The sequence below is a fragment of the Stigmatopora argus genome, chromosome 6, assembly GCF_051989625.1.
Source record: "Stigmatopora argus isolate UIUO_Sarg chromosome 6, RoL_Sarg_1.0, whole genome shotgun sequence".
Taxonomy (NCBI): Eukaryota; Metazoa; Chordata; class Actinopteri; order Syngnathiformes; family Syngnathidae; genus Stigmatopora; species Stigmatopora argus.
The window spans coordinates 12,030,466-12,051,608 of NC_135392.1; the positions used below are offsets into that span (position 1 = coordinate 12,030,466).

At 39.9% G+C, this 21,143-nt stretch overlaps 3 protein-coding genes and 1 long non-coding RNA gene across 11 annotated transcripts in view; 2 read left to right on the top strand and 2 right to left on the bottom strand.

The window, feature by feature from the left end:
- Nucleotides 1-6,420, bottom strand: part of LOC144076193 (uncharacterized) — a 38,347-nt gene extending 31,927 nt beyond the window's left edge. The window contains exons 1-3 of the long non-coding RNA XR_013300758.1: nt 6,368-6,420; nt 4,707-4,778; nt 1,300-1,529 (exon numbers count right to left, since the gene is read on the bottom strand). This is a non-coding gene — a long non-coding RNA (uncharacterized LOC144076193). The remainder of the gene's footprint in view (nt 1-1,299; nt 1,530-4,706; nt 4,779-6,367) is intronic.
- Nucleotides 1,309-4,889, top strand: slc16a1a (solute carrier family 16 member 1a). Its single transcript, XM_077603852.1, has 4 exons — nt 1,309-1,525; nt 3,449-3,592; nt 3,806-4,579; nt 4,666-4,889. The coding sequence occupies exons 1-4, from the start codon at nt 1,309-1,311 to the stop codon at nt 4,887-4,889; spliced, it is 1,359 nt and encodes a 452-aa protein (XP_077459978.1).
- Nucleotides 6,039-14,233, top strand: sycp1 (synaptonemal complex protein 1). Of its 8 annotated transcripts, none has more exons than XM_077603843.1 (37): nt 6,039-6,101; nt 6,413-6,477; nt 6,566-6,717; nt 6,977-7,064; nt 7,158-7,198; nt 7,291-7,455; nt 7,530-7,597; nt 7,694-7,767; nt 7,836-7,894; nt 7,976-8,042; nt 8,115-8,188; nt 8,250-8,358; nt 8,456-8,550; nt 8,670-8,854; nt 8,933-9,000; nt 9,067-9,128; nt 9,207-9,323; nt 9,403-9,498; nt 9,589-9,692; nt 10,293-10,410; nt 10,500-10,570; nt 10,703-10,784; nt 10,867-10,929; nt 10,995-11,054; nt 11,125-11,187; nt 11,267-11,383; nt 11,457-11,567; nt 12,078-12,170; nt 12,259-12,324; nt 12,393-12,479; nt 12,725-12,808; nt 12,893-12,982; nt 13,054-13,107; nt 13,167-13,244; nt 13,310-13,417; nt 13,503-13,568; nt 13,650-14,233. In XM_077603843.1, exons 3-37 carry the CDS (start codon nt 6,607-6,609, stop codon nt 13,773-13,775), a joined length of 3,120 nt encoding a protein of 1,039 aa, XP_077459969.1. In that variant the 5' UTR covers nt 6,039-6,101; nt 6,413-6,477; nt 6,566-6,606; the 3' UTR covers nt 13,776-14,233. The 8 variants fall into 8 exon arrangements, with proteins under 8 accessions (XP_077459969.1, XP_077459975.1, XP_077459976.1 ...); XM_077603844.1 differs by having other exon boundaries at nt 6,073-6,101; nt 6,413-6,478; nt 6,583-6,717; XM_077603847.1 differs by lacking the exon at nt 6,039-6,101 and adding an exon at nt 6,264-6,333 and having other exon boundaries at nt 6,413-6,478; nt 6,583-6,717.
- A 199-nt stretch (nt 14,234-14,432) lies between these two features.
- Nucleotides 14,433-21,055, bottom strand: slc5a8l (solute carrier family 5 member 8, like). Its single transcript, XM_077603032.1, has 15 exons — nt 20,702-21,055; nt 20,155-20,220; nt 19,955-20,006; nt 19,790-19,857; nt 19,523-19,677; nt 19,214-19,354; nt 18,994-19,123; nt 18,828-18,916; nt 17,801-17,913; nt 16,201-16,268; nt 16,047-16,133; nt 15,756-15,949; nt 15,154-15,263; nt 14,984-15,069; nt 14,433-14,908 (listed from the first exon to the last, which is right to left on the bottom strand). The coding sequence occupies exons 1-15, from the start codon at nt 21,053-21,055 to the stop codon at nt 14,807-14,809; spliced, it is 1,815 nt and encodes a 604-aa protein (XP_077459158.1). The 3' UTR covers nt 14,433-14,806.
- Between the last annotated feature and the right edge of the window lie 88 nt (nt 21,056-21,143).

Sequence of the window (21,143 nt, forward strand, 5' to 3'; positions counted from 1 at the left end):
AGCATTCTCAATCTTGCACCGTAATGTCCAGTTAGAAATTTGTTTTGGATGTGCTCCACTCCAGAGCGGTACGAGGAGTACTTTGCTCATGATGTCTTCCTTGCTTTACTGCCATTAATGTTTTTTTTATCACTTTAAAAAAAGGACAAATGTTTCTTAGAAAGATTTTTCTTTAACCCATTACTGTTGTTGGAAATAGATCTTTAAATTAGAATAATTGACAGCGAATGACTACTGCAAGCAATCCCAGATCAAATGGATTGAACATCCATTCCTACCAGAGGTACTAGAAAGCGACATTTGAGGATGTACGTGTGTATTCATCATTTCATAAGTATAATTCACCAAGATCTGTCTGGCTTAATTCAAAGACTATGAATTACACCAGGGGTAGGGAACCTATGGCTCGGGAGCCACATGTGGCTCTTTTGACGGGTGCATCTGGCTCTTTGCCAATCTATGAGCTAAAATATGGAAATCGCTGTTGACAGAACTGAGATATTACATTTAGAACTGCTTTAATCTTCATTTTTTTGCAGTAGACTCTTATGGAATGCATCCTCTCATTGATTAGCAACAGTATAAGAATCTCTTAAAAAATATTCATTTTTTTCCACTTTAAAAGTGGTGAAATTACTAAAAAAAATTGAAAAGGCACTCGTTTAAACGTATGTATTTTGACTTTTAAATTCGTAGTATGGCTCACAAGGAATAACATTGGAAAATATGAATTGTTTGTGGCTCTCTTCGTCAAAAAGGTTCCCGACCCCTGAATTACACGATCATTAAACATGCAATGTCGGCAAAGGTTTGTGTTTTTTTTAAGTAAATAGTCAGAAAAATTGCTTCAACATCTGTGAAATATTAAATCAAACTGACAATATTAATGACCTCAAAGTGCCATCATCACCATGGGATCCAAATATTTTTTGATCACGTACCATGCAATAATGTATTCATTCATTCTTAAGTACTCACCTTTTAAATAAACAATACAATTGATCACAGTTTAAATGTCATTGTTAAGACAGGTCAGCCCCCCACCTCCATATTTTAAAAACCTGGCGGGCCAACAGGCTTTAATTTAGTTGTAAAATAATTTGGGATTTGGTTGTGTGAATGCTTTGTCACATTCATTTGCAAAAAAAGAGCAAAATAAAGTTTAGTTGCTTACTTATATTAACTATGGCATTTCAATAATAATTATAATACCTTCAATTGTGCCCAGTGAGTTAATTGTTGAGTTTGTTGTTGTTTCCAGAGAGGATACCCCATAGAGAAAAAGGAACCAACCCTTACCTTTCAAAAATGGCACCAGCCGTTGGAGGGCCAGTTGGCTACACCCCTCCAGAGGGTGGCTGGGGATGGATGGTGGTGATCGGGGCCTTCATTTCAATTGGCTTTTCATATGCCTTCCCCAAGTCCATCACTGTCTTCTTCAAGGAAATTGAAGTCATCTTCAATGTGAGCAGCAGCCAAGTTTCATGGATATCCTCCATTATGTTGGCGGTCATGTATGGCGGAGGTAACTACATGCACAAACATAACATTTTACCACTAGAATATTTCAAATGCCTCTTGACTCAAAATTGTCCTTGATGTTTACAAATATGAGTGTATTTAATGAATGTTTGGCTACATCTGTGCGTGTCCTAGTTTAGTTTCTTAGATTAGGAGCCATTTTGATGAAATCAATGAAAACATGTAGGCAGGCTTTTGTTAATATTGTTGTGATATTCCTCAAAGGGGGGTTAAAAACGTGGGCCCTCTCTCATGTCTATCTGCTCAAAGTTGCACTTTCCTCTATACAGTACACAAAAACTAATTTAAAAAACAAACAAAAGATGGTTAATGACTCTTTGCAATCTCTCGAAAATATCTGGAACATACAGCTACTTGCTTACCATTAAAGGATGAACATGTTATAACACAAAGTTTTTATACGAATATGGTAATTAAAAACAAAACAAAAAACTTAAGTTGGGTGAATTGCGAACGCCTACCGGGCATCATAAATTACCTAAGAGTGAGTTCGGCTGTTCAAGCCAACAATAGTGCATTTCATGTCAAACTCCCTCACTCATTCCTCATTACATCAGCAAGCAGACTGAATGTTCAACGTAAATGAATCAAAGCTGCTTATCGTACAGTGCCACATTCCACGAGAAGGCTGTTGACATGGCCAATTAATGCAAACAATCCCATGCAAATAAACAGACTCACCGCAAGTGGCACAACGGGAATCGGACGTTAAAGCCTGTATACGATACTGTGACGGCCGCTAAGCATTCGCCGCACGTTGACGGTACGAGTTCATTAAGTGACTGTTGCGCACCCTTGTACTCCCTCCATTTTTTTTATCCATTACCTTCATAATATTCTGCACCGGCTCCTCTCCAACCTTTTTATCCCGGGCAGCTCTCCCTGTGGGGCCGCCAGGAAAGAACTCATTGACAGCGCAGAGATGGCCTGCATTACAATTTAAACACCCTTTGTCTTGCGAGGCACTGGCAAATGAGTTTAGACAACCTCTAAACAAAAACTGTCAGTTTCCATTTAGATGGACTGGGCAGTGGGGGCATTTGGCAAGATGGCCATCTTCCTCATGGGCCCTCCCAAACACCAAGAATTGCTCGAGACTGTCCATATCTTGACCCAAGGGCAAAGGGGTCCTCAATACTTCTTTGGAGAGTACTCACATGGTTACGCAGGATTTCCTCCAGGCCTTTATAAGCCTTGTGGGCTGCCAAGATGGCCCCGCCAACAGATACAATCAGAAGGCACCTGAGCAAGATGACGCTACTCCAATATAATTAACACTTAGGTGACCAACTGTCACAACCAAAATTAATATTTCTGGTCAGTCAATAAAATACTTTGCAATAAATTAGAACTAATATATATAGTAATAGATAGATAATTTATCCAATTTACGTTTTATAATAACCTTTTTACGTATCACATAAATACCCTTTAAATACTTTCCAATTGATTTTGTATTTAAAATGTATTGTATGTCCCCCGTCCTAAAAAAAAAAACCTAGTGGAAACACTGCCCTGATATTGCACTGCCCACAAACTCAAAAAATAAACCCCCCACGCCTGAACGTCCAATCATCTTTCAAACGTGCTTACAGTCAATTTAATGAAATTCCATAAACAAATTACATCTGACAATTTTTCATGCATCTCCCACCCAAATAAGTGATTATTTCATTATAGCTCTCACAGTGTTTCTGACAGATCTTTTTATTAATGGAATGAAAACACATCTACTGCAGTGCACCACTGACAAAAATGATGCACAAGTTGTCGGGAGTTTCCTGAACCTCAGATGTAGTGCTATGGCTCTCTTGTGGGCAAATGGAGAATTGCATTATCATCCACACAAAACCAATCCAGTCACCATGTGTTGTTTATCTTATATCTATTGTTTATCTATTCTTAGGTCCCATCAGCAGCATCCTGGTGAATAAATATGGAAGTCGAACTGTCATGATGCTGGGAGGGTGCCTTTCCGGAGTGGGCCTCGTTGCTGCCTCTTTTTGCAACTCTGTCCAAGCACTGTACTTTTGCATTGGTGTCGTGGGAGGTACTGTACTGATAGTATTTTTTTTCTTGCACTCAGACTTGCTCACTTCTGCCATCTCGTGTTCTAAAGCTTCAACAGGTTGTCCAAATGCTGCAGATGATATAGAAAAGTGCTCCTCCCAATGTCATTGCTCATCTGCAACATGAATTTGCCTATCTGTCACTGACATAGGCAGTGACTGAGTTTATAGCAATATTTGCAACTGTGTTTTAGGATTGGGATTGTCCTTCAACCTAAACCCCGCCCTCACGATGATCGGAAAATACTTCTACAAGAGACGCCCCATCGCAAACGGCATCGCCATGGCTGGTAGTCCAGTCTTCCTATCCACGCTGGCGCCACTCAACACTTGGTTCTATGACCAATTTGGCTGGAGAGGAAGCTTCCTGATCCTGGGAGGTCTGCTGCTCAACTGCTGCGTTGCCGGTTCCCTCATGCGGCCCATCGGACCGAAGCCAAAACCGCCGGAGAAGACTGTAGGGAAGAGGAGCTGTTCGCAAATCATGAACACCTTCATCGACCTGTCGTTGTTCAAGCACCGTGGCTTTTTGCTTTACATTTCGGGAAATATTATCATGTTCTTCGGCCTTTTCGCGCCATTGGTGTTCCTGAGCAACTTTGCAAAAAGCAAAGACATCCCCAAAGAGAAAGCAGCTTTCCTACTATCCGTTCTGGCCTTCGTCGACATGGTCGCTCGGCCCTCCATGGGTATGGTGGCCAACACCAAATGGGTCAGGCCCAGAATCCAGTATTTCTTCGCCGCTTCTGTACTCTATAACGGCGTGTGTCACGTTTTTGCCCCCATGTCTGTCGACTACAAAGGATTTGTTATTTACGCCATGTTCTTTGGTTTTGCTTTCGGTTGGCTGAGCTCCGTATTGTTTGAAACCCTGATGGACCTGGTTGGAGCGCAACGATTCTCCAGTGCTGTTGGTTTGGTCACAATCATTGAATGTGGCCCCGTCTTGCTGGGGCCGCCTTTGCTAGGTAATCAAATTAATCGGCGACATTTGGGAATTACAATAAAACTACAAAAATGAAATGAAATTGCCTGTGTTTTTTTCTCTTTGCAGGGAAGTTCAAAGACATCTACAATGACTACAAATACACGTACCAGGGCTGTGGGATCCTCCTGATCGTCTCCAGTTTCCTCCTCTTCTTGGGCATGGGCCTCAACTACCGCTTGCTGAGGAAAGAGAGAAAAGAGGAGGAGCGTATGGTCAGAGTAGGATGTCATAAACCCGACAGGGACAGTGCGGCCAAAGTGGTTGAGGCCAGGAACACAGATGCTGTTTAAGCGTGTTTCAAGTCAATTCGTTTGGTGTCATAGTGAATAAACCTGAAAATATCCTGGCTTATTAAGAACCAATCTCAGGTTACTATCCAGTGTTGTGTCCACAACAAAAACACATTTATATTGTACCTTCACATATAATTAAATGGACAGCATTTATGATTACATATTTATAGTATTTTTGAAATAGGGACCGTTATTGTATGTGTTTGAAATAGACACTTTAATACACTACGTACATATAATCAATGATTTTAAAGTTCCCTGCCATATAATGCAAGGTATGTTTGTTTAAATCTGATATTTAAATGAAGTCATGCAGCAAAGGGCTCAAATTCATTAAGGCAGTGTTTCCCAACCACTTTTGGTTTTTGTGATTCCAGATGATAAAACTTTGATGAAATTCATTAAGGCAGTGTTTCCCAACCACTTTTGGTTTTTGTGATTCCAGATGATAAAACTTTGATGAAATTCATTAAGGCAGTGTTTCCCAACCACTTTTGGTTTTTGTGATTCCAGATGATAAAACTTTGAATAGAATGACTATTCTTAGTATAGACGACATAATTCAAAATTTAAAAAAAATCAAATGGTGGTGTCCCTTGAGATTTTTCAATGCAAAAAGTGTGCCGCAGCTCAAAAAAGGTTGGGAAAAACTGCATTAAGGAACGTATGTATTGCACACCTCTATAAAAGAGCTGTATTATTATGCATGTATCATTATGTTCAGCTAACAAATTTTATTATATTAACACGTAGATTTCTTGCAAATTCTTGTACAGTAAAATTCACTATTCACCAAGTTACCTCACACAAGTCATATATTATGTATTCACAGTTACAAAAGAACTTTTACCCTGTATAATCTTGTCTCATTCAAATAAATGTAAAAATACTACAATGTTTGTTAAGTGTATAAATATATTATTTTGCCTCATTATTTTTCAGTTGTTGAAGGTGGGGCGACATTGCAATTCCGCTGCAAATCACAGTTATAATAAAATTAGAATAACAATTATTATTAAATTAAAATTACAATTTATTATAATAAAATGTAAGTACTGATTATAATAAATACGTGTATAAATTAAATTACTCGATTAAAAGAAAAAAAAAATTTGGGCAGTGGGTTTCAGATAACGTGACGGACATTTTGAATATTACTAACTACTATTTGTATAGCAGCTCGACAGGGGCAACATTGACAGCATATTGGTAAGAAACTAAGAATCACGTTTTGAAAATCTACTCCTGATTGACATTTAATTTTATGTTTTTTACAATTATTTATACGTCAGAAGAAGGATTTAGAACTAACGTGACCAATGTGTTAATTAATTACAAGGAAAATGCCAAGCCTCCAGGTGTACTTAACAAACATATTCGGTAACAAATGAGTTTTACATTGATTCTTCGTGTTATTCACTCGATTCTTCAACAATGACTTGTAAGTAGGATCAAGAAGTAATAAGAAGGATTACCTGCAAGATAAACGGTCTTGTTTTGTTTGATTATACACGAGCTAGATATCAACGCCATCTGCGTCCAAACGGCCTCGGTATTACCATAAAGTGCTTTCGTCATATCCGAAGGTGAGAACTGAAATTTCCGGCAATTAGAAAAATAGGTTTGAACATTTAGTGAATGTGAATATTAACCTGCTTAATTCTAATTTGCCCGTGACGCATTTATTTAGCCAGAGTTAAGACTTGAGTGCAAGATGGAGAAAGAAGGGCGCTTCAACTTCAAACTCTTGGTGCCACCAAGGGTGAATAGCAGCCAAGTGTTTGCCGTTAAACCTCAAGAAAATGTTGACAATGGAGCTGAACTGGTAAGTACCAATGGTAGGATATTTTTACATAAAAGAAGTGGTGTGTATAGTTGTCGTTTATTTATGTACGTCACGTCCAGCAGCTACAGTAGTTTGCTTATTCCTTTTTTTTTAAAAGTCAACTTTTAATATTTTAATTTATTGTTGGATTATCAATTTGTTCTGATGAAGTGTAGTGAATATTTATCTATCTTTTGACACTTCAAAATCGATGTGTAGACGTTTTGCATGCACTACTTCAACTGCCATTTTCCTTTAGGGTCCCAGTAAATATTTTCTTAAAGACCAAAACATGCCTTCCACCTTCAACAAAAATTTTGTAAATCCAACTAATTCAACCGCACAAGGTAAAGTCAACTAAGAAATGCACCTTTCACTGATAAAGATGGACTGCACAAAACTTAAAAATATGAATACATTATTGTTTTCATCGTCAAAAGATTGCTTCAAGATGACAGTACCATCAACAGAGAAAGAGGAGGTAACATAAATATTGCACAGGTTCTTCAATGTAATATATACAAACAAAGTAATTGATATTAATTACTTGCTGCAATCATCAATGCTCCATAGAGAGACTGTACTCCTGGTCAGCTTTGTTCTAAGATGTTTGAGGAGGTGGAAAAAATCAAATGCTGGAAAGTTAAAGTGGCCTGTGATGCTGCGCAAAGCGAGAGAAAACTTCAGGAGAACAAAAGAATAATCGAGACTCAACGTAAAGCCATTCAGGATTTGCAGGTGCGTACCTTTTCCGCAGCCAAATACTGTGAATGTATTATTGCCATTTTATACACTATGAACAATTTTAACAGTTTCAAAATGAAAGTCTCAGCGTCAAACTCGATGAGCAGTCGAGTGAAAATGAAGATTTAAGGAACAAGTATGTTTAATTTTGGTACATTATCATCAGCCTCCCCATCAATTATACAGTTTCTTTATACTTTATATTTCTGGTCTAATAAATGTTTTGTTCCAGAGACAATGCAACCCGCAACTTGTGTAATTTGCTGAAAGAAACATTTGATCGGGCAGCAAACAAAATGCAGTTATGTGAGTGTGTTCAGCACTTCTTACAGTCTCATTGTAGTACCGGAAATTGACATTTTTATGTTTTGTAGTTGAATCTGAAAGAGAAGAGACGAATAACCTTACATTGGAAAATGGTGTCAATGTTCAGGTAAAATATATTTCTATATTTATAGAATAAATGGTAAGAAGCAGTCAGTTAACGAATAATGTATGTGTTATATGTTCAAAGAAAATGATTGGAGCATTTGAACAGCTACGGGGTCAAGCTGAAGCCAATCAGAGGGAGATGGAAACTGGTTTGTTCTTTAACTTTTTTTCTTAATTTCAGTTTTACTTCATGCCCCTTTATATTCCTTTTTCATACACAGTCAAGGAAGGTTTACAGAAAATCGAAGAGCTTAAGGAAAAATATGAGCAAGAATATACCTGTCACGAGAAAGAGGTCAGTGTGTAAAAGACAAATTTATCTGCATTTGTAATACACTGCTTTCTGGATTCTTTAGGTGGCTAAACTTCAAGCTGAAATTGTGAATAAAGAAGGAGAACTGCAGAAAGTCCAGTGTGACATCCAATATACCCAAAATCAATGCACACTCCTTCAAGAGGCCAAGGGTAAAAAGAGCGAGTTAAATAAGTGCCACAATTAAAATGTGAAATTACCTGCCTTATTTACTGCCTACTTATGTTTCCATATTTGATTTTTTTCTAGCTAAACAATGTGAGGACCTGAACTGTTTAAAAATGGAGCAAGAGTCTCTGCTGGAAAAATTGCACTCAGCAGAGCAGTGCTATAAACAAAGCGAGGTGAGTCCATGTCTGATTGATCTGCATAGCTGCCCGGCACGATAACTCTCAAGTGCCCCTTAAACGGGGCAAAGCTGTAGGTTGTTTGCTTCGGCTTAAACATGCTTCCTCCCTCGAAGATGAGCTTGGAAGCAGTAGTTGCTGAGCTTAGACAGAGCAAAGAAGAGCACGCACAGATCCTCACGAGCAAAGATTTAAGCTTGCAGGAGGTTCTCCGTGTTAAAAATGAACAAGCCGAGAAGCTCGAGCAAGTTCAGACAACCCTTGTGGAGCTGAAGAATTCATTAGCCGTTGAGGAACAAAGGTACATCATCTTTGCAATGCTCCAAAAGTCTCCATTGTGATTCCTCTGGTCATTTCTGTCCTGAAATCAATCTTTAAGGTTTAAGACGTGTGAGGAAAAACTAATGGAGCAAAGCCAAGAACTCGAAAAGAGAAACAAACTTCTACGTGAGTCTTAGTTGTTCGAATATTGTCCAAAAAGGTGCCATTGTAACTTTGTTTTTTCTCACCCAGGAGAAATTGAAGAGCAAGGTTTGAGAAAAGATGAGCAAATCACAGTCCTTCTCAGTGAATTGGTGACATACCCTTATTTTGATTTACTGTTATTTGTTGTATCAGTTTAAAATAATATGTTTGCGTTTTGGGTATCTCAGGAAAAAAACATAAATTCATCAGAACTTTTTGAAGCGCAAGTTAATGTACTTGAAGTGATGATGAAGGATCTCCAAGTGGATCTTTCAGAAAAAACTCTACAAGCCCAGCAAGCCACGGTAATACACATCATCTATCTCAGATTACTTACATATGTTCGTACTCCACCACTGACCAATTCATTTTCTAATGGACTAGGCTCAAGCAGAGATTACACGCGCAGACAACGAAAAGCTCCAGGAAGCTGCTAAAAAGGCAGAAGAGAGTTTCAGGGAGAAGCAACGCATCGCTGAGGTTTTTGCATCACCTGTAGAAATTTTAAAGCAGAGGCACATTGTAACAATTGTACTACTCAGCCATCTGCATTTTTGTGTTGTTTCACAGAGCAGATTATTCGATCTGGAGGGAAAGTTGTTTGATGAAATGAAGAAAACAGAAGAATACACCTCTGAGATAGTGCAACTCAAGACAGAACTTACACTGAATCAGTAAGTTTCCTGATAAACTCTTCAATGGGAACTCATTTGAATACATTACATTAAAAACATACATAATAACATTTTTAAAATCAACTTTACAGTGTTTTTTTAATTGTCATCTAGTTAAGTCATTAGCCGCCAGTGAGTTAAATCAGGGCTTAAAAGTTTTTTTTAAATAAAATATCAAACTCTCCTACACTAGTTGTGTGACCCGGCGGCTAAGTGGTTAGCACGTCGGCCTCACAGTGGGGGAGCTGGGTTCAAACCCAGGTCGGTGTGTGGAGTTTGCATGTTCTCCCCGGGCCTGTTTGGGTTTTCTCCGGGTACTCCGGTTTCCTCTCACATTCCAAAGACATGCATGGTAGGCTGATTGGACACTCTAAATTGCCCCTAGGTATGAGTGTGAGCGTGAATGGTTGTTTGTCTCCTTGTGCCCCGTGATTGGCCGTCCACCAATTCAGGGTGTCCCCCGCCTCTGGCCCGAAGTCAGCTGAGATAGGCTCCTGCACCCCCTGCGATCCTAGTGAGGATAAAGCGGTTCAGAAAATGAAATGAGATGAGACACTAGTTGTATTGTGAATAACCAGCATTTTGCACTCTGTTTCCCAGAGCCAAGTACGAAGATCTGCTGTCTAAATGTATTCAGATTGAATGTGAGAAGCAGTCATTTGAGCAGAAGTTTGAGAGCAAGTCCTCTAAAATGGAAGCTGTCAAAGAAAAATTGAAGGTTTGAGTGTTGGCCCATGTTTGGTTGTGAAATGTTCGTTTTCAAATTGTGTCTATCAATCAGTACGAAATCATTAATTTGACTGGCAGGTAAGTGAGGAGAAGGTCATGGTGCTCTCAAGGGAAATTGAGGCTTTGACGGAGGAAAACCAACGTTTAAGGTCAGTCTGCAGTAAAGACATTAAGTAGATGAGTTTTATTAAGATCTCTGCAATGTGGAGTCACCTGCGGTGAAAACACTGTAATTTCTGAATTTGGTGCTTGAATCCAGCTCAAATGTATGAATTTTATAGGGTGGATGTCTGCGTCATGCAAAACCTAACTCAAGATCAGTGTCAAGAAATTGAGAAGTTGCATAAGAAAATGGAAGATAACGTAGGCACATCGGCTAAAGCTCAGCAGGTATTTTTTTCTTTATTAATCTTAACGTGCCTGCCACCGTGACGTCTTTGTGCAGTTTGAGCATTTGCAAGAGAAGGTCAAACAAGCAGAACGGCAGCTCAAAGCCGCAGAAGCAAAGGTGAAGTGTGCTATTATTAATGTTCTCACTTTATGACAACTAATAAACCGTTGTTTGTCTTTCAGTGCTCTTCCGTCAAGAACAAAATTGGATCCTATCGTAAAGCAGGCGAATACCAGAAGGAGGTTTGACGATAAGGTGTTAGATCAGCCGATGTGTTTCTGCGCAGTTTAAATTTTCATATGTGTATTTCAGGTTAAAAAACTTAAGACCCAAATGGGAAAAGAGCTTGAGAAAAACATTCAGCTTGAGGAAAAGGTTGTTGTGGTCCTATTTTTTGTCATAGGTAGTAATCACTTTTGGAAAATGTTTTCAATGCCCATTTGAATGTCTTCAGATGAGCAGTTTGAATGAAGAGTCCCAAAATATGAAAATGAAGCATGATGAAGAAATACAGAAGCTGCATAAAGAGTTTCAAACTAAATCTTCACTAGCAGACGAGCTTACCATTGAGGTTACATTTACAACAAAGACTATTGTGGGTGATTTACAATGTTAAAGTAACAGAATGACTGTTTTGCCCACAGATAAAAGAGTTGCAATTAACAACCGCCGAAGCTGTGAGGAGCAAAGAGGACGCCAAACTCAAGTGTGAACACAAAACGGCAGATGTGGTTGCACTGATGGAGAAACACAAAGTAAGCGTTTCTTCGCAGAGTGAATCCCCTGCATATTATAACTTTATCTCCAGTGTGCATTTTGAGGCCTGTTATGTCACAAGACTGCGCGGAGGCCTGTCTCAATCCATTAAAGCTCGAAGGATGAGGCTCTCACGCACTTATAATGGGTCCTCCTCGCCGATTTGAGCTGATTTTTGGAGGACGCAACGCTAGCACACACCACTAATAGCTTTATCCCACAATGCTTTTCGTGCTGCTGTCAAGGTCGGAAGAAATCACCTACTGGCGACATGACTTCTAAATCAATGTATTCAATCAATTAATATTATTTTATTTGATGTAAAAGAAACATGATGGAACCATAAAATACACCAAAGGTTAGCGTTTCCCATTGGGTTACCGGAAGGAGAATTCTCAGTCAACTGCGTCCAGCATGAAGCTGGACGCGGCGTAAAATGGTGCAGAACCTGAATTGGCACACAGGTTATGACTGCACATTCAAAAGCATTATCTATATGTCTTTCCTAGAGCCAATATGACCTTGTGGTCAAGGAAAAGGATGCAGAGGTTGAAGAGAGCAAGAAAAGCGAAATAGAGGCACTCAACAGCAGGAAGTCACTGGTACAGAGCATTTAAAACCTTTTCAGTTATGAATCTAGCCTAAAAGCTGTCCCATCTAAAGATTTATGGTTGAAAATATCTTAAATAGGAGATTGAGCTAACCAACCTTCAGGCAGAAAACAAGCAACTGAAGCAGCAACATTTGACTGAAAAGGTATTGAAATATTTGTATTTTTCTTTTGGAGTAGTTAGTTGCTAAACTATTATGTACTTTGCTATCAGGAGAACTTTCAGAAGGAGTTAAGTGACGCAAAGAAGGAACTGACATCATTTAAATCAACTCAGCTGTCCCAAGAAAGGAACAAAACGGTACAGAGTGCATTGATGTGACAAACAAAGGAGCTGCTATCAGCTAATCAGTTCTATTAATGTAGTACCTCGAGGCAAATGCCACGAACACATATGAAAAAGGGAGTTCTTCAAAAACAAGCGTGTTTGACTTTGGTTACACCAAGGTCTGTAGAAGGCTACTGCATTCATGAAAAACCTCAATTGGTCAGTTATTTTTATTTTATGTTGGTATCCAATTTAACAAATATCTTCTGTACTGTCAGGATACCTTTCAGAAGGAGTTAAGTGAAATGAAAAAGGAATTGTCATCACTTAAAACATCTTGGTCTTCCCAAGACGCTGACAAAGTACAGTCATGGAACAAATACACACGCAGCCATACCTTCATAAATGTCTTTTCCATATAACTGATTGTGTCATGTACATTATAGGATAGTGCCATCAACGCAAATAATAAAGGGAGACAAACAAGTACACCGAAATCCATGGCTGCAAAGATGAGCGTGTTTGACTTTGTCAAGGTCTGTAGAAACCCGATTTATTAATGTACTTTCACCATAACATGTAACATTTGGAACATCATGCATGTTAGGAATTAGAATATGAATCTTCACACACATCCAGTCAAAGAATACAGAAGAACAAGGTAGAACCCCGGTTAGTCCATTTCACATGAAACGTGAGTTAATAAACTTTGAATTCAAGCTCAAGGATTTGCGTCTTGAAGACTTTGCTCCACCGGCAACGAGGTCAAAGCGGGCTGGAAAGACAGACAAAATAAAAGTAATTGAGCAGTTCAACTGTCAGGTTGCACTCTTCAAAGTGCTAATGTATAAACTGCTTTACAGACCTACAGAATGAAGACACCACCTGTTTCCAAACAGCTGGATAGCTGGGGGAAAAGACACATAGAGCTGGAGCCCAAGTCTGACAGCCCTGACCTCAACAATGTTTTGGTGAAAATATTTTTAATTTGTAACTCGATAACAGAGCTAGGCCATAATTAAGCATTGTTAATGTTTTTTCCTGTTGTTTGCACAGAATTTTGATACCATGTTAGCAACCCATCGCTCTGGTCAACCCTTTAGCTCTACCCGAGTCAAAAAGGTAACGTAAATATTTTACATGTTTAAGAGTTGTTTTTAGTTTAAAAACTCTGAAATCCTTTTTTTTTTCACCCACCTGCAGAACCCAACAGCCGCTAAGCCTGCAAACACAAAGTCCGCGGCCCTCAAGAGGATTCGTGATGCTGGCTGGACCGCTGCTGTTGACGCTGACAAAAAGAGGAAGAACCCTCATGATATCTTTTCATAAGTTTGTTGGGGGAAAACATTACACACTGTTCTTGTCCAACTTTACTGGGCATATATCTTTGGTGGGAATGGATAATTAATGGTGGTGTTATAAAAGAAGTGGTGAGTAGGGTGTATTATTGTCATAAGCATCGTAGTAAAACAAGTATAGTTATTTTGTAGAACTTTGCAGTAGTAGAAGAGATTTGTGTTGTAATAGTCATTGTAGTTTTATTGTGTAGCCGTTGTTTGCTGTCCTGGTCATAGTTTAGTATTTGGGGATTTATGCTGTAGTAGAAGTTTGCTATTCTAGTCTACTCACATAGTATTTCATTAGTCAATGTTGAAGTAGTGTTAATAGTAGTATGCAAAGACTGTATTAGATATTCACAATAGGGTGTTTACTAGGCTTTTTCCTGTTGTTTATTATTTGAATGGATTCAGAGTTCAGAAAATAAAATAAACAAGACAATGTCCAAACTTGTTTGAATAATAAAAGGTGAACTCCCAACTTCGTAAGCAAGTTCAATGTGGAAATCTGAAGTATAAAAAGGTTGTATGGTACTTAACCTGAAAAGCTGACACGGAATGAATAAGGTTCCCAAGGCAAATGATCCTAAATATAAAATATTTATTATATGAGCATTTGAATTTAAACAAGTTGTTGACAGAGAAAAAAACACATTCTGTGAAACCAAAAAAATTGCTGATCAAAAACAAACGAATCCTGTGCATTGACCAAATACTTGTGCACTTGCAAAATGTTGTTGACCAGCAGAAATTACAGTCTAATCACAAATAAAATATGTTTTTGTCGTCAATACAAAGTAGTACAACAGCTGTGCGTTTGTCATAAGATACATCACGCGGTGGATTGGTATGTTGCATGTAAATACTTGTACTGTGGATCTCTGACCACAATGAAGCAATGGAGTACACCACTAGTTACTGTACAATTCCTTTCCTTTTGAATTCATCACATAAATCATCAAAGTATCTGTTAGATCAAGTGCAAGAACTATTTACATTTGAGGGGGAAAAACTCTTTTATTCCTAAAGCTTGGTCGCTTCAAGAATACTGCCTTCACTGTGTGCAAATTGGGATTTGTCCACACCCATGTTCAAGTCTGATGCAGACTTTACTGTCTTCAAGTCCTGTCATGAAGGAAGAATGTAGAATAGAACTGTGAATTGAATGCGCTTTTTCAGTAATGGAAACAAAAGATCTACCTTTGATTTACTACTCCTGCTGAAACACACCAAATGATTTTTCCTCACAAATAATTCAGGCCTCAGCTTGGTTTGCCTGCAGCCACCTGCAGTATATCATCATTTTTGCATGTAGTGTTTACAAGGTCTCAAGCACCATGTCACAGTGGAGGTAGACGGGTGGTCCTCACCTGTCATCATGCTCACCAAGAGGCCGATCACGATGGTCATCATTGTACCCAAGAAAGAGATGTAAAGGTAGGACAGAGAGTACCACGTGTCTGCTAATGGAGGCCTAACACTGACGTATAAACAGGAGAGATTTAATATTCATACACAGTTCTCTGTATGATAGTGTAAAGTAAATGAGAAGCTGATTGAAAAACTTTGTTTGGATTGACAACAGTCACAGCAAAATGTGTGGTGCTGGTCATACTAGTGAACTGAGGTTCCGTTTTATTGCTTTTTTTAAAACTTCAATTACACTTACTGCTGATTTCAGAGGTTACTTGTAAAGCAACAGTAGTCACCAGAGATAATTGACAACAATGACACAAAAGTGGCGTAAACTTAAGATAATGGACCTAGAGTAAGATACGCAAAGATAATTACAGTCGCCAATAGTTTTGTTCTGTTTTTTCCATGTTCTCTTATAAAAGTGCCATGAAAACATTTATTCTCGTTATTAGCAAAAAAAGTGAGCTATTTAGTTCCAAATACTATTTGAATCTGGTAGCTCCTATTTTTTGGACCTAATTGACATGACAAAGAATGCATGGTGCCATTGACCTACTTGGGTTTCGTGACGTGGGTGACGGGAGTACTCCATGGAATTGCTGTGGTCATGTTGTTTTGCAGTGTGCTGTTACAACCCGCGATGCTCACTGGCAGAGGGTTACTCTTTGATGGTGATGGCGGATAGAGCTGACCTCCGATCCCCACCCACAATGTCAACACCAGGCTGAGAAGTATTCCCACGAGGCCTCCCTGCAATGTCAACAAGGAGGCAGTGAAATAACACGTGCTGCTGTGCCAACAGTTGAGATAGCAGGTGTGTATCAGTTTGTGTTTTTGCACCACTCACAGTCGAGTTGGCTGTGCGGAAAAACATGCCCAATAGATAAAGCCCCAGGAGTGGCCCACTCAGCATACCGAATATGGACAGCGCTGCCTGTGCACATAAAGCTATCAGGATACTGTTCAGCCCACAGGTGCTTGAGATCAAAATCATGGTTTACCTGCAGAACACTTCCCAACTGTGAAGCCACTCCAGCCATGCCAATGCACAGAGCACCAAAGACCACACCTAGGGAAAAGATTAAAACAGTGATGCTTTTATTTTAGATTTCTTGATCAAATGGATGCTCTACGAAATGATGGCAGGCCAGCATTTAAAAGGGTTAACACATTGACTTAGATAAGAGGTATACAAATCGGTTCAAGGGATGACGCAGGGGTTGGTTTTTGATCCAACCGATCCAGCACAGGTAGTTTAACCAGTGAGGTTTCCATTGAAACAACTAGTACAGTAATCCCTCGATTATCGCGACTTCACTTATCGCGAATTCTTTTCTGCTACTTTTTTTCTCATCTCATCGCATTATCTGAACCGCTTTATCCTCACTAGGGTGGTGGGGGGTGCCAGAGCCTATCCCAGCTGACTTCAGGCCAGAGGCGGGGGACACCCTGAACTGGTGGCCAGCCAATCGCAGGGCACAAGGAGACAAACAACCATTCACGCTCACACTCATACGTAGGGGCAATTTAGAGTGTCCAATCAGCCTACCATGCATGTTTTTGGAATGTGGGAGGAAACCGGAGTACCCGGAGGAAACCCACGCAGGCCCTGGGAGAACATGCAAACGCCACACAGTTGGACCGACCTGGATTTGAACGCAGGAACCCAGAGCTGTGAGGCCGGTGCGCTTACCACTTGGACCACCGGGCCGCCCTATTACTTTTTTTTCCAATTAATTATTAAAAAACAAAAAAATTTCAGTGCTGATTTTTTTTTTAAGTTCATAAAAAGGTGAAAATCCACGTTGAAACACGTAAGCGGAAGACACTCTTGCTACTAGGAAGTAAAAAATAAATTAAAAAAAATCCTTCCTTTTTTTAAGGGGTCCTTATGATCAGTTGGAATGAAAAACCTGCACCTACTGTGGCCCTTTGCGGAATAGTTTGGACATTGGATTGTTTTATGTATTTGCATAATTGCTTTTACCTTCCAGCTAACAAACTTTATGCACAATAATATGCAAATGCCTTCAATAAGCATGCATGACAATTTGCGTTGAATGTGCCAAGAATGTCATTTTTCAAGCTATCAGTTGATCCTCTTGGCTTGTTTCCTCAGATCTCATCAATTAGAATATTCAGTAAGGGTGTGTCGTTTGCAGCCTCGTGTGCACGATTGGCTTTCACCGTTGCCACAGGTGTGTCATCCAAATTCCAGACATAATGGTTATAGGTTGGGGGAAAAAGTCGACTAAGAACCAGGCGAGGATCCCACAAACTGAGCAAATATACCTTCTATAGTCAGGTAAACAGTAATTAGCGGATGCACTGTGGAGGTCATAGTTTATTTTTCTTCAGGCTATCGAATCTGTAATCGTTATAATCTGAAGGTTGCAAGATCTTTAAAACAATGTTATACATAATCATGGGATTGGAACCTGCAATTTGCACTCATATTGCCCTATGAATATTTTAATTATTCCTTTTTTGTCTTGGCTTTTTTTTCTGAATTTGGATGTGTCTCTATAAGGAAAAAAAGGGAGTTCATCTCAAAGCAAGGTTATTATGATTAAACATTTCATTCATTTTATTGCTACTTACTGAGACCCATGTTCATCCAAGTAGTCTGCTTCATTGTAAGGTTTTTGAATGAGGGACGAATAAAGTCTTCCACAGTGACGGCAACAAGGGCATTGATGCTGGACGACACTGTGCTAGAAAACACATAGAACACACACCAAGTAAGAAGAACACTGTAGTAGTTTTAAAGTTAAATGCTAACTTTTTCCCTGCAGGCACGCCACTACATATTTTGATAAATGATGTCATTAAAATGTATAAACTTTATTCATTACAACAGTTGCCAGATGCCGTAACATTGACACACCTGTACAAAAATGTTTCAAAGGTCTACCTCTCCAACGGTGTGAATTTCAAAAGAGAAGATTTAATTCTTTTGTAAAGGCAAAGTTTAAACTTATTCATTCATGAAATTCTTTTTCTGAACCGCTTAGCCTCTCAAGGGCAACAGACAGGGGGGCACCCTGACTTGGTGGACAGCCAATTGCAGGGCACAGTGAGACAAAGGACAACCAATTTCGACTGTTCAACCAAACTACTTTGCATGTCTTTGGAATGTGGGAGGAAACCGGAGTTTTTCGGTAATCAGCGTTTATCCAGTAGGACTAGAATAATCACTGGCAGTCCTCCCAGTCTGAAGGGATTGGAGGGTTATCAATATCATGGGAAGCCAATGTGTTAATTCAGCGACTTGCAAAAAGTTCCCTTTCATTAAGTAACCATCATAAAAATGACTTCCAGAAACAGGAAAGGATTACATTTTTAACATGATCAAAATGACTTTGACGATTAATAGCACAAGGTTCTGAAGTTATGCGCGTTAAGATTCTTATTATGTGTGCAGTATTGCTCATTGCGGCTCCTTCAATTGATAGCACAAAATTTTCAGTCCATGAGTTAAAATTCAGGAGTGACTAACACCACGACTTTCCTTGTTTTAAGAGCATTTTTACAAATGGCATATGTAAGATTGTCCAATTTTATTCTAAAAACCAAGATGATGTTTGACCATATCTGCTCTAAAATAATGTTGTTGTTTTTCCCTCACCTGAGGGTCCCACTGTAGGCGGCAGCCACAAACAAACCAGGAATTCCAGGGTAGGTGGCCAAGATGTCCATGACGAGGTAGGGAAGCAACTGTTTTTTTAACCAAAACTTTATTATAACATTGAACGAATAGATGTGCGATTGCCTGTTTTTGAAGTTGCTGTTACCTGGTCAGTGGAACGCACATCACCGTTACTGAAAGGGTCACAGTTCTTGTAAATAGAGAACATGGTGAGACCAGATAACATAGCCAGGCTCAGGGTCACGCACAGGCCCACCATGTTCAAATACAAAGCCCTGGACGAGGAACAAGAGAGATGCTGTCAGGGTATGAAGAAGTTACATGAAATGAATTCAGAAAAATATGTAGCATGCAGGAGAACTCACGTCTTGGCATGGCAAAGTGTTTTGCACGATATGTAGCGCTGCACCTGAGACTGGTTGATGGAATAGACTGACATCCACGTCACGCTCCCACCTAGAAGGATGCTCCAGAATGTGTGACGCTTCAGTGGGTCCGGATCAAAGCTGTCCAAAATAAAACATGGCTCATGTGGAAAATCCTTTGAATACAAAGTTGGTCCTCAGTTACAAGCTTCATTATTTGCAGAGCAACCGAGTAAACCTATTTTTGGATTCTTAAGTCGGTAACACATCTTTCTTTCCAATAATGATATTCAACCCGGCCTTCCTTACTCAAATGCCTCAAGGCGCCTCCCTTCTTCGGCATCTTCCCAGATCTTGCTCAGGCCTCCCTGAAGCACGGCCCCTCTCGCTATAACGGCGACGAAACCCGCCAGCATGATCGCCATCTGCAGCACGTCGGTCCAGATGACCGCTTTCAGACCTCCCTGAAGATGACACGCGTGTCGGATCACTCAAGCAGATGATCAAATTGAAGCTTGGAGATATTTAGGGTGGCAGTAAAAACATGTCACAAACAGGTGCGGGTGATTTACCAACCAAAGTGCAGTAGATAATGCAAACTATCCCCGTAGCTACCAGCACTCCCCATAGATCCATTCCAGTGACTAATCAGAAAGGCACATTGGGCATCAATCACTGTCAACGGCACTGCAACATGAACGTTATTTGGACCTAATGAAATTGTATTCTTGGGAAACTTACTCTGATTCAAAGCTAGCGCCGGAGCATAGATGACCAAGCCGGTGTACAGCACCTGTTATGAGAGCTTGCCATTAGTTGATTTGACTGGGGGGGAAATGAGCTTGTTCATATTCATCAATGGAAAGGTTCCATTGGAAAACAAAGACAGGTGTTTTTTTTCTTATGCTAAGTGTGCAAAACAGTTCCAGTGCATTACCAACCGTCTGTATAGTGTACATGAATGTCCCCAGTATGCGAATGAGCCGGTTGAATCGCATCTCCAGGTACTAAAATTGAAAGGGGAACAAATCACTTGTTTCGTATTTACTTCATGTTAAATACAGTAATCCCTCGAATATCGCGGCTTCAACTTTTGCGGTTTCACTACCACACAGATTGTTTTCTGGGGGATTTTTTCTTCTTTTTCATAAAAATGTGAAAAACCACGCTGAAACTCACAAGCGGAAGCCACTCCCCCTCCGCTTGCTACTAGAACTCAGCACTGAAGTAAAAAAAGAAATTTAATTTATTTATATTTTTAAATAGGGGTGACCCTACTTTGCGGTTTTTCGTTTATCGCGGCCATGTCTGGTCTACATTAACCGTGATAATCGAGGGATTACTGTACCCAGTCACGCATTTGAGAATAAACCACGAAATGTGAAGATCAAGGCAGCAGCTTTGTTAAATATTGCATCCAATGGGTACTATTTGTAGTTTATTTTCCATCGATAGTTGCATTGTATACATTGTACTTTTTTGTCTTACTTCATAGGCACTAGTTATCTCCAGCCGGTAGAAGAGAGGCACAAAGATCTCAGCACTGATGGTAGACATAATAACATAGGAGATGGCGAAGATCCAGAAAGACGATCCGTAAAGGTATGCCTCGGCCGGCGTGCCAATCATGGTGACCCCGGACATGAAGCTGGCCGTCAGTGACATGGCCACAGGTACGGCCGTCATCTGCCGCCCGCCTAAAAAGAACTCGGCACTACTCTTCTCCTTGCGTCCTCGGAAGGCCTGATAAAGGCCTACGCCGGCGGCGGCCACAATTAAACCCACGAACACCACGTAGTCCCACACGGAGAAGGTGGCCACAGGGCCACCTGTGCCTACCATGGCGAGTTCACGTGCTGAGTCTTGAAGTTGAGTATATCTCAAACTAGTCAACTATGCGTTCCCAAAAGGTACTCGTGAGTAAAGCAAA

Bases quoted from the DNA above. Each gene is read 5' to 3' on its own strand.
- slc16a1a (XM_077603852.1), top strand. From the start codon at position 1,309: ATGGCACCAGCCGTTGGAGGGCCAGTTGGCTACACCCCTCCAGAGGGT. The intron at 1,526-3,448 runs GTAACTACATGC...ATCTATTCTTAG, and splicing joins GGCGGTCATGTATGGCGGAG to GTCCCATCAGCAGCATCCTG. The intron at 3,593-3,805 runs GTACTGTACTGA...ACTGTGTTTTAG, and splicing joins TTGCATTGGTGTCGTGGGAG to GATTGGGATTGTCCTTCAAC.
- slc5a8l (XM_077603032.1), bottom strand. From the start codon at position 21,055: ATGGTAGGCACAGGTGGCCCTGTGGCCACCTTCTCCGTGTGGGACTAC. The intron at 20,221-20,701 runs GTAAGACAAAAA...TTTCAATTTTAG, and splicing joins AGATAACTAGTGCCTATGAA to TACCTGGAGATGCGATTCAA. The intron at 19,858-19,954 runs GTAAGTTTCCCA...CTTTCTGATTAG, and splicing joins GGCGCTAGCTTTGAATCAGA to TCACTGGAATGGATCTATGG.
- sycp1 (XM_077603843.1), top strand. From the start codon at position 6,607: ATGGAGAAAGAAGGGCGCTTCAACTTCAAACTCTTGGTGCCACCAAGG. The intron at 9,001-9,066 runs GTGAGTCTTAGT...TTTCTCACCCAG, and splicing joins AAAGAGAAACAAACTTCTAC to GAGAAATTGAAGAGCAAGGT. The intron at 10,930-10,994 runs GTGAAGTGTGCT...TTTGTCTTTCAG, and splicing joins TCAAAGCCGCAGAAGCAAAG to TGCTCTTCCGTCAAGAACAA.